Here is a 12,088-nt window from a genome sequence, read left to right as displayed (position 1 = left end):
GAGCCAATATAATAAATACATTAAAGTGGATCAATAAAACCTTGTTCATAAAAAAAAAAAAAAAGGGGGGGGGCACAAAAAATTATAAAAGTTGTGATAGAAGAAAACTGAATAGTGACCTCAACCCAGCAGTGTGGGGATGCACTCTGCTTCCCAGGGCAAAGCAGAAGCAGCAACTTTCAGTTGCTGCTCCAGTTTAATGGTTTCAAACATGGGGCTGCCAGCAGCAGCCACTTTTTTTTTTTTTTGCCACCCCACAAGTCAGCTTCCAGAATGGTTGGTCCTATTGTCTCCACCTCCAGTTACACCACTACCTCAACCACAGATTTAAGTGCCAATCTACATTGGCTTCTGCCTGATTTCAGACTAACACAGCTAACTATCTCTGTCAACTAAGTTGTCTTGCCTGCTATGTGAAAATGTTCTGATTTATTTGCTACTTGGGAATGACAACATTTCACTTTGAAGGGTATCTGTTTGAATAGTATCTACCAAATTTTGAATTGTTCTGTTTGCACAGTGGCTAAGTAACGTACTGGAGGCAGAGAGTAAGGCAAAGAAGGGAGGAGAAGTAGTAGGAGATGAGAAGGAAAATAAGATAAAGATATATTCCTCTCTCTCCAAAAACAACTACAAACAAAGGCAGGAAGAAGGATGAAACAAACAGTGGAAAAGATGCTAATGCAGATATGTTTGTTAGGGCTGTGCAAAATTTCTCTATTTCATTTCAAAGTTGTTTCAAGCTCTAAACAGTAAAATTGGGGAAAAAAAACAAACTAAAAGCTTCAAAACAAAATGAGGGCACTCAAAACCACCTCCCGCCGAAACTGCCTCCCACTGCTGGGCTGAGCTCCATGGGGCTGCAGGGCTGCTCAGAGGGCAGCCCAGCGGCAGGAGGTGGGCAATGCCAGGGCTGTGCTCTGCCTCCTGCCACCAGGCTGAGCTCCATGGAGCCGACGCTGGGTGTGGGCTGTGCCTAGTGCCGGTCCCAGGCAGCAGCCTCCGGTCATCCAGTGCAGATCTGGGGGCCTACACCCCTGGGAGGAGTCTGGACAGTCCCACAGCCCTCCTGAGGTGCCAGCCCCCAGATCTGTGCCTGGATGACAGGAGGCTGCTGCTGCTGCCTGGGGCCAGCAGCAGCATCAGTCTTCTCCGGTATTGGGTGCAGGCTGTGCCCAGTGCTGGTCCCAGGTGGCAACCTCCTGTCATCCGGCACAGATCCGGGGCTCACACCCCTGGGAGGAGTCTGGCACACCCCCACAGCCCTCCCAGGGGTGCGGGCCCCTGGATCTCCGCCACATGACAGGAGGCTGCTGCTGCAAGCAAGTGTCCTGAGTTTTGCTTCTAAGATTTTTGAGGTTCAGTTTCTGAGAAACCTCTGCTTGTATTTCCTTGAAACTTGGCAGGCTTCATGCCCTCAGAAGGGGTGAACATACCTGCAATTTTTACCTAAATCAGGCGACAAATGATAAAGTTTTAAGTATTTTCATGATTCCCCATTATAGCCCATGGGCAAAACTTCAAAATGCATCAAAACAGCAGAACAGTTTTGACAAAATGGTATGGGACAGTGCTTCAAAATGAAGTGATAAAATGAAACACTGTCCCTCTGAAATGGCAAAACAGATATCAAAATGAAATGATGGTGTTTTACACAGCCCTAATGTTTTGTCTCTGTGGTATCAGTGAAATGCAGTAAACTGAAATCAAAGGTCCCACAGGACTGAAATGTTTCAAAAAAACCTTTGCATTCATTTGTGCATTCAGACCAGAAATGTAAGCAAACCTCAACCTGCCATTAGTACTAAAAATGTACTTGGGGACTTCTAAAATTGGAACAATTTTCTTCAAGCTTTAGAAATGCAAAGAATTGTTCCTTGGATTTTACTCAGGATTTCCATATACTTCTAAAAATAATGATGATATTGAATATTTGCATGATGCTCCAAAGAGCATAAACAAATCCTAAGCTTTGCAGAACCTCTCTGAGATGAGACAATGGAATTGATCCCAGTTTATTTAAAGAGGCACCTGATTTGTGAGCCACTGCTATGGTAGTGCTAAGGGACCTTTACTTTTACAATGTAAAAGGACCTTACAGTAATTTTTCACTTGTTTTAAGATTCTTACTCTACTACTGTCATACAAAGTAGGACTCAAACTGGCCGACTTCTTCAAAGTTATGGAAGAATTTTAAAGTAGAATTAGGAATAGTACTCGAGTTTACTTTCTGTTTATCCAACCTTTCTCTTTTTTTAGATTTTTCCAGTACATCCCACTGAAGATATCAGTATAATTTATGCTGTTTACATGTACACTTACACTCTGCATATTCCCATTTTGTAATCAACTTCTCTTACCATATACCTCATCACTGAATTTATCATTCTGCCTTTTGAACCAGCTCACACCATTTTTAATGTCTGGAAGGGACAATGTTTGTTTACATGGAGGTTAAAATTATTTACTAGGCACTCTGCCAGGAGGCCCTTTCTTCTTTTTTCAGTAATTAAAAATAGTTCAGGACCAGCTTGTGGCTCAACCTTCCTGTCTCCCATATGTTGCACCAGCTACAGACCCAATGCAGTTCGTTTTCTTGCTAAATCAGCAGGGAAACTGAGAGAGGGATTATGAATCAGTCTGTTCCAGGTGCAGAACAGAAGTGTACTTTCCCCATAGCCTGTGCCTATCACAAAGTAATGATAGACGCCTCCTCTATAAAGTTTTAAAAAAAGTTGCTGTGTATATGCAGTAACCTTCTCCCAAATAATTTATTTGAAGAACATCTACATTCATTTTGTGTCGCCAGATGTTAGACAAATATGAACTAATACAGAATAGAAAAGGTCTCTTGGTTTGTTTTTTTTTTTTGTCTGATGGATGCACCAGTTTGGGGGTGGGGGGTTGTCATTGTAGAGAGAAATAATTCTTTTTAAAAAATAAACTTAAAACATGCTTGACTGTATTAGTCCAGACTGGTATGTAAATCTTGTTCCATGTTGTTTCAATATTTCTTTTTCTGATGCATCATATTATACACTGGCTTCTAGATTTCTTTCTTCCAAGTTTGATTTATGCAAGTACAAGCCACATTACTTTGTCCTATAAATGAGCCAGCATTGAAATCTTGAACCCAAACCCCAATCCCTTGGCTCAAATCTGTTTTTAGACTGGTAAACAAATGTGTTCTTGTAGCAGTATAATATATCATTCAAATAACGGAAAAAGAAAGTCTTTGTACAGCTGAAACCAAAATATTGTATGCTAGATTCCAGCACAGAGAATTGTTTTTCTTGCTTTGAAAACAAGATTTTTAAATATAAGAATTGACACAGTAGCCTGATTTAGTAGTGTTGTGAATCACAGAGCTTGGTTTTGCTCTGAAATGTGACTGTAAATTGGTGTTGTGGTAGTCTCTTCATCACCCAGAGATTTCATGTCACTTTCTCTGCTTACAAGTGAAGGGATAGTTTTATTCTTAAAAAGGTTGGTTGCAGAATCAGCAGTAAAAAAAACTAAGTGACGTCTGGTTTCATAAGAGACGGTAAAAAAAAAAAAATGCTGGAATCCAAATTAATGCACCCTGTTACACCTGTGCTACTCCCTTGTCTCCAAATTATTGCCCCACTTGCACCTTTGCAAACCCCAGCAAAGGTACTTGCTCAAACTTGTTTGTGTCTCACAGAGCAGCTTGAGTTTCTGTAGTTGATAATCACAATATAACTTGATTGTGTAAACAATTAACATTTAATATGGATTATGCGAGAGACAAATGTTGACCTCCACAATGTCTTGTTTTCAACTACTGCACTTAGTCTAAATAGCAGAAAACCAAACACTCTTCTTGTGTGGTTGAACATGAAGGAAGTGTTTTTAGGGAAATCCATATTTTCTAAAGCTGTAACTCTATACACCAAAGAGCCAAAATATTGTCATCATTGTGACAATTCAAAATTACAAATTAGTACTTGTTTTCCAGGCTTTGCTGAGCTTGAAAAGTGTGAAGGAAATTCTAGGTTTGATTTTGGCTTTTGGAAACTATATGAATGGTGGGAACAGGACACGAGGTCAAGCAGATGGATTTGGTCTGGAAATTCTTCCCAAACTAAAGGATGTTAAAAGCAGAGTAAGTACTTGTTTTTGCTTACGGGGACATTTGTAAAGAGATTTTTGTATACTTCATCATTAGTTCCTCTTCTCCACTCCTTGCCAGGAGTGCCTTTCTCTGTCTTTCCTCCTCGTGCCTTTCTCTGTCTTTCCTCCTCGTGCCTTTCTCTGTCTTTCCTCCTCGTGCCTTTCTCTGTCTTTCCTCCTCGTGCCTTTCTCTGTCTTTCCTCCTCGTGCCTTTCTCTGTCTTTCCTCCTCGTGCCTTTCTCTGTCTTTCCTCCTCGTGCCTTTCTCTGTCTTTCCTCCTCGTGCCTTTCTCTGTCTTTCCTCCTCGTGCCTTTCTCTGTCTTTCCTCCTCGTGCCTTTCTCTGTCTTTCCTCCTCGTGCCTTTCTCTGATTCTAACAGCAGGACATTGTGTATGTGTTACTCTCTGACTTTCATAATTCTCCTCAATGTTGTTTCCCCGGCTGCTGCTCCTACAGCGTGGTCAGAAAAGATTGTGCAGCCACAGCACTGCACTCCTGTGGATCTGCCACTGCTGAAAAGTTCAGCTAAGGGCTCAACAAAAAAACATGTATTGATTTGAATTCATGAGCATAGGCCAAGTAGTATATAGTAAGGCTTCTTTATTTAAAATTGATAAATAGCACACCTACATCAAATAGCAAGAGGTATGGTTTTGTTCTCAAAACCTCCAAAATCTCTAGCAGGTCTTTGGTATTTGAGTCAGATTCATAGTCTGGATATTAGTAGTAGGCAACCATCAATCATCTGGATCATGGTGTATGCGTAAGAGGTCTAGTCAGGTGCCTGATGAATCCACTAGTACAGAGTCCTGCAACCATCACACCAAGACCTTCAATGCTTATGTCTAGGCATGAGTATGGAGAAATGCAGGCTGCCCAAGACCTATCATGCCCCCTTTAGACCACTGAGACAGAATCCAAAGGCCAGACTGAGTCCAGAGGTTCAGTGCCTCAATGGCTGTAGCTTCTGCCGAAGAGCAACAGATAAGAATTGCTGCTGACTGGCTAACACCTCAGCGAGGGCGTGTTTCTGTCAGGGTGATGTCCCTTAGCATTCCTTCAGCCAAGGAGTACCCACAAGTTAGTGAGAGCTAGGGTTTTGAGGCACCGTATACTTGTCTTACTCTGAAGGTTGGAACATTCTATTTTATAGAAGCTATCTCACCACAAGTACCCTAGCACATTGCCATGAGGCCCTCCAGTCATACCCAGTCTGGATATGAAATGTGTATATATAATATGTCTTAAGGTCAGGTTTGCAATCAACCACCACATCTCCTAGATGTTTGATGGGACCAATGGTGCAAAGACGATCTTTGAAGTCCTCAAAGCAGAAGGGAAAATAAGTCAGGCTTGAGTGCAGTACAACCCAATCCAACCAGAATGCATATGAGATCATTCCACGGCAGGAAGGAAAAGAAACATTGTTTCCTCTTTCTGTCACTATTGCCTGGTCTTTGGATGCAAAAGGAAGTGAAAACTTCAGTGTTTGCAGCAGCATTTCTGCTGAGATTGGTGTTCTGCACTGTGACAGAGGCATAGTTTGAAATGCATTTTCCAGATGCTGCTAGACTAATCAATTGCCAGTTTTGAGGATTAAAATGGAATTTTTTCCCACAAGATAAGACTGGCAATATGTCTGGGATTTTTTTTGTATTGTTTTTGTCTGTCTTCCTGGGAACATCCTGAATGCCCTGCTTTTGCTTAATGAGAAGCAAGAATAAATTGTGAGTTTCTCACTTCATCACAAGTTTGTGGCCAATATTCGGATGAGGTCTAAATCTCTAAAGGACTAGTCGACAGATACAAGCACCCTTGGTGTCTCATGTACACACCATGGGTTTTAATCATCATTAAATTAAATAGGTTTATAAAATCCATGGACGTGACACTTTAATTCCTGGCAAGCCAAAATAAACTATGTCTGAGGAGTTTTAGTTTAATGCACAAGAGACTTTTAAAGCATCAGGAAATCCTGCTCATGCAAACAGACATGCAATTGCAGCTTGTGAAAGGGCAAAAATCATGGTATGTATATGAGCCGTAAGACTTTACTTCCTCCAGGCTAACAGAGTATACCAGTTAAGACCTTGAGGTACCTTTTTGTGCACAAATGAGAGTATCCTCTTGTGTACTTTTTATGCTCACCTGTGACAGGAGAACAACAGGATTTACACGTTGTCTGAATCCTAGGGGTTAGGCTAAATGGGACCAACCTTGAACTTTGGTTATCTGGTCTGTAGGGAGCATGTAAAATTATAGTGTACCTCAGGAAGGTAACAAGAATGAGAAACCCAGCAGTTAAAATACACCTGTGTGTGTGCTCCATTCTCCTGTTCTCCAGATTTGCTGGTCTTGATGAAATAAAATTTGAGAGATTTGATGTGAGGATATGTATAGACTAGAATGGCAGTAATGATTTACTTCACAAAAGTGATCACAATAACACATGACCTCAATTTTATGTCTGTCATGCAACCTACCACCATAGTATTTTATATTAATGTTATATAAGCAGGATTGTTTATCCTGCCTGAAGACTAGTGACTTCTTTAGTTAACAATTTTTCTGCTGTATGATATTATTAAAATATAATGTGGTGCAGACTCAAATATAAACAGGACATCTCTGTGCAGGAAATCGTACATTGTGCATATCTGAACCTTTATACTAATAGCTGTCAATACACTATATAAAAACACAAAAGAAAGTCATCAAAGACATTCCATATATAATGCCCTACATTGTCTTTCTTTTGCACAGTTTAATAATTTCCTGAAACTTATGATTCCATACCTGAAATGCTGTTTTTACCCATTTCCCCAGAACAGCTGGGTTATGTTGACTCAATAACACATGAGAAAATAAAGCACTGTCACGTACCATGCTAGTATGCGATGCAGGACTAAGAAAGCAGTGTTTTCCTTGAGTGAAAATTTGTCACATTGTGGAAGGATGTGTTCATGAACCAACATGGAACAGTATATGCAATGGACAAATTTATACTGCATGGCTCTATATTTCATATTACATGGTTAAACATCCTTACTACTTCTTGGCCCATGTTATATTGAAAATGAGACTAAATGAAATTAATAGGTACTTCTGGCCTTGAAATGGATTAATTATGTTTTCTAGACAATTCTAGTGTTCTTCATATAATTACTTGAGTTATTAGTATTTGTTACAGCTGGCAAATTTTGTCCCTGTGGGACCCAAATAATTCCCAGTGCTGTTGATAGAAATTACTGATATTCTGTCATACAAATATCAGGACCTGCTGATGATTAAGTAGCTGGCTTTTTGTGGGCAGTGACTTTGACTAACATGCCCTGGGTCCTGTTCCAGATGACCATATAAATAATAATAACAGAGTAGATTCCCTTTTAAACATTTCTTTTGAAACTGCACTTACCACATTTTTGCCTCTTTTTTTCAGTCCCAATTTAACTTCTATATTAACATGTTTAATTTCTTCCTAGGATAATGAAATTAACCTTGTGGATTATGTTGTCCTATATTACCTGCGGCACTGTGATAAGGTAAATTATTCATTTGGTGCGTTGACTACTGTGCTGCTACACTGCTTAAATATAAAGTACTTGAATGTACCTTTGTAGACTAGATAAAGTAGTGCCCAGAGTTAAAATAAGGTTTTTAAAAAACAAAGCTAAATATAGAATATGGACAGATTTATATTTCTAGATTTATATTTGCACATGACTACAGGGCACTACAGAGCACATTCCTTAAACACTCTAAGAAACTTGTCCTAAAATCTGGGCAGTATGAACAGTCCACCCCTACTTAATATGTAATAGGCAACAAATATTCATTATGCTATATGGGTGGATGAGGGAGGGGGGTCCTGTGGAAAGTTACAGGATTTGTCTGGCAGCCTCGTTAGAATGGTCAATTTCAGTCTTTGTCATTGGAAACTGCCTGCCAGGACACCTGCCATCATTTAACAGTAGGAACCAGCTGGGTTTTTTTTTAAATAGGGTGTCCCTGCCTGATCTCAGACAGAATGACAGGAACACTGATTAAGTTCTAACTCCAATCAGGTTTCAGCTTCTCCAAAAATATCTAAAATGTAACATATATTTTGTACTACAATGTGGGAAACCAAATGCTGCATTTTCAGTGTGACTTTGCTGGGAGGTGAAAGCAATGGTAACCAGGATATCTCTGATGCCTGAATGTAGTAGAAGGTTGCTGTTTTCAGGCATGTTAGCTGAGAGAGAGCTGTTTCAATTAGGGACTGTGAAAGAAGAGGTGCTGTTGCACTAAATAACCTGTTTTGTCAGGTAAGGTACTGTGTACCATTATGTATATTGAAGGATTCCAAAGCTTTGGACCAGAATAAAAAATATATATCTTTTTGGTATTAGAAATGTGCCTATACCTGACCATTGGATTTTGATACTGAATGGGTGCATCTACACATGTGCTTTACTGTGGAGCAGACTAATTAGCTCCACAGTGAAGTGTCACTGCCTACACATGCACAGATATTAAGGCGCAGTAAAATAATTAATTCTGCTATAAGATAGTACTGTGGGGGATTTTTATTGTGCTATAAAAGATCTTCTCTGAGAAAAGGTAGTTATGTAAATTGCATCTTTCAACTTGAGTTTGTTTCTAAAGCTTTTTATCTGTATTATATAGCTCTGTGTGTTCTGAATGTTCACAAATGAATCATACTTATCCCTCCAAGTAACTTTTCCTTAAAGACTGAATCAAGAAACAGAAAATATTTAAGGCTCAGGTGGTATATCCTCATAAATGCCATGCCATTAAAAATACCATTTACACAATGCTTTTGAATTGTTGAGTTTTCCTCTGGTAAGTGGCTTTGAATCATCTGTTTTTTCTTCTAATACTTTTTTAGTATTTTGTCATCACAGATATGAGGTACATGCAGAGCTCCATATATAAGCAATAAACCCTGTGATTTATTTCTCTACATAAACCCACAACTATGTACTTTTATTTGTTCAAAATATATACATTAACCAGGGTTTAAATACTGATGGCAATTTATAAAATATGTATTCATAATAAATTGGAAAAGAACACAGCCACAAACAGGTGGCATAAGATCACTTGTTATATTAAAATGGACTATTTTAATGATTGTCTGTTTAAAAAACATATAATCTTTTATCTAAACCCTTATTATAAAATGAATAGTGAGCTTAGTGTTGCCTGATAGTTTAGGTTGTCTATCCTCCATTACAATTTGCAGCGTATTGTAATATAGTAACAGTATAAACTAAAATAAGATTGTTGTCCAGCTGGTATCCTGCTGGAAAGGAAGGATGAAGTTCTGGCTTCACTGAAGTTAATATCATTAGTCCTTTGACCTCACTAAATTAATGGATTTCACCTAAAATATGCATCTCAAAGTTGTGCCTGGAAGTAACTATTTTAACTGTAATATTTCTGCAGTTTTATTATACTAATTCATAGTTAAAATTTTGAGAGCAGAAACTTGTTTCATTGCAAATGTATTTCATTTACATAGTAAATTTATTCATGTATTTAGGAAGCTGGAACAGACAAGAGCATTTTTCCTCTACCAGAACCACAGGATTTTTTCCAGGCCTCCCAAGTTAAGTTTGAAGACCTAATAAAAGACTTAAGGAAACTGAAGAGAGATCTGGAAGGTAACTGTGAACTTTTATCTTATTATCCTAACAATTGAGTGCCATTTAAAAATGACCTTTATGAACTTTGTTTATTACTAATTAGGATTATAGTGTTAATAGATCCAGTTGTATTTACAGGCTGGCAAAAATTGCAGATCTAAAATACAATTATATCATTATTTTTAATGAAAGTAAAAATAATTTTCTGCAATCCACTTTAAATTCAAAAAGCTCCAAAAGAAATCTCTTAGAAATTTCCTGTTATATGAGAATTTTTCCCCAACCTTCTCCAGGATTTTGTTTTAATTTTAGGTTTCTTGTCATCCAATAACATAAATACTTTCTTCAGGACTTGTGTAAAAACAACTTAACCACTACAAAAAAAAAAAAGCTACAGCAAGTGATGACTGAATATTTTAGGCTTTTCATTTTTTTAGAAACAAGTAATACCAAGGCTGTTCTGGATGAAAAAGGAGAATTTGAACAAAGACTATAAAAACTATTCCACTTAAACTTAAACAATACGTTAACATTTTTTTTCAAATGAAACAATATTTGTAGAATCAGAGTTGAACAGGGAGGCTGTATTTTTATTTTGTGATGTAAAGCAATGAAAACTATCACAAAATAATTTATTTTTCCAGTTTGAAGTGGCTGAATTAGGTCACAGCCACCTTAAGGAGAGGTTTCAAAGGTCAACAGTGGTAGGAAAGTATCAGTTGTTGTTTATTCAACCCGGGCATGCCCAAGTGCTCTATCTCCTCTCGTCGCTTGCCCCTGTAAAACCCTTGGCCTGCCCTCTCTTGTGCTAGTTTGTGCAGAAACATGATCTGTGTTTGATCTTGTACTTTTTCCAGCATGTAGTCCTGCTGCCGTACATTTCAGTTTTGCAGGCTGAGCTACAAGGCTTTGACATTCACATGATTTTAGTGCTAAATTGCAAAGCGTAGAGAGAGAAAATGAGGAGTTTTTTTTTTTAAACTATGCTCTTTGCTTCCTTGTTTTTACAATTACAGATTCATTGTGATCTTTGGTTTCTGGGCTTCAAGGCTGATTCGTCCTTAGGTTTTATAAAAAAAAAAAATGTAAAAGCATATATAGGAAAATTCTAAGTAAAATATTGCATTTCCCTTTATTGCATTCCATTTTAATGATATATTTGAAAGTTGACAAAGTCAAACAACAAATGAGGTTATCGTGACTTGACAATGCACAGGATTTTTATTTATTTATTTATTTTTGTGCATTGGGGAAGACCAGAAGCAAAAAACCCCCCACTGATTATCGTTTGAAATGTCAAATGATAAAAATCATTGGATTATATATGGAGGAATGCTAACAATGTCTCTTGGGGATTTCTATTATATTTAAACAACAAAATGAGCAGCATTACTAAACAAGCTGTGCAAAACATCCTTTTTAATATCTTTGTTCTATTTCTTTCTTTAGATAACACTATTTTGTTGTACATCAAATATTTTAATTGAAGAGTATATCATTTTAACACATACAACAAAAATTTGATGACTCTCTATAGTTTATTGTAGGCATTAAAAAGTTGTGGCTGCTGGCAGAATACCAGTGAAAGTCTAAAGCTGAAACAGATGTGATTAGCAGAAACCAAGTCCAGAGAAGCGTCAGGCCCAGCCATCCAGACAGGCGCGGCCCTTCAGATGTAAATAATTTGAACAATATTAACTGGAGTTGCCTGTGTTATAGGGTACATTAGAGTTATTTTACAGTTAGGTTGGTTAAGGTAGCCAGAACAGTATTCTGTGGAAGTGGGATGAGACAAAGTAATGAATGGGGTGAGGTGTTCTCTCATGTGTCACTGGAGAACAAACTAGTGTTTCTGTTAACAGATCAAACTAGTGCTTCCGTTAATGAATTATCTTACCTAAATCTATTTCTTAGAAATTAAGATAGCACAACAATGAAAAGACATAGGAAATTTAAATGGTTGTCTATCATATCTAAAATGATATTTTCAATGTAAGTAGTTGATTCATAATTAAAGAAGATTCACTTACCATTGAAAACGAATTGTTTGTTCATCTTATTGAGATGATCATTTATCTGGATATCGCATATTTTTAGAAAGAAGAATTGAATGGGCATGGCCCTGGGGCATGTCTTCCTCGTCTGAGCCTCTGGTTTGAAATACCTAGACACCATGGAACCAAGAGTTCAAATCCAGACGGGGGCCACACAGCCTTTCAATCTATTTGAGGCAAACAGATTGAGTTCCATGCAACTTACTGTGCAGAGATCTTTCAGATGGGGATATTAAAGGAACAGCAGTC

The 12,088-nt window shown here is 38.1% G+C and overlaps 1 protein-coding gene across 1 annotated transcript in view; it reads left to right on the top strand.

Annotated features, from left to right (window-relative positions):
• The window catches only part of FMN1 (formin 1), a 303,131-nt gene that overhangs the window by 192,498 nt on the left and 98,545 nt on the right, over nt 1-12,088 (top strand). Inside the window, exons 10-12 of the mRNA XM_019518964.1 lie at nt 3,980-4,126; nt 7,617-7,676; nt 9,683-9,803. Of these exons, the coding sequence (XP_019374509.1) occupies nt 3,980-4,126; nt 7,617-7,676; nt 9,683-9,803 (328 nt within the window). The remainder of the gene's footprint in view (nt 1-3,979; nt 4,127-7,616; nt 7,677-9,682; nt 9,804-12,088) is intronic.

The sequence above is a fragment of the Gavialis gangeticus genome, unplaced genomic scaffold, assembly GCF_001723915.1.
Source record: "Gavialis gangeticus isolate Ggan-Ray unplaced genomic scaffold, GavGan_comp1, whole genome shotgun sequence".
NCBI lineage: Eukaryota > Metazoa > Chordata > Crocodylia > Gavialidae > Gavialis > Gavialis gangeticus.
Note: the sequence above shows the minus strand (reverse complement) of the source record. Positions and strands in the feature narration are given on the sequence as shown.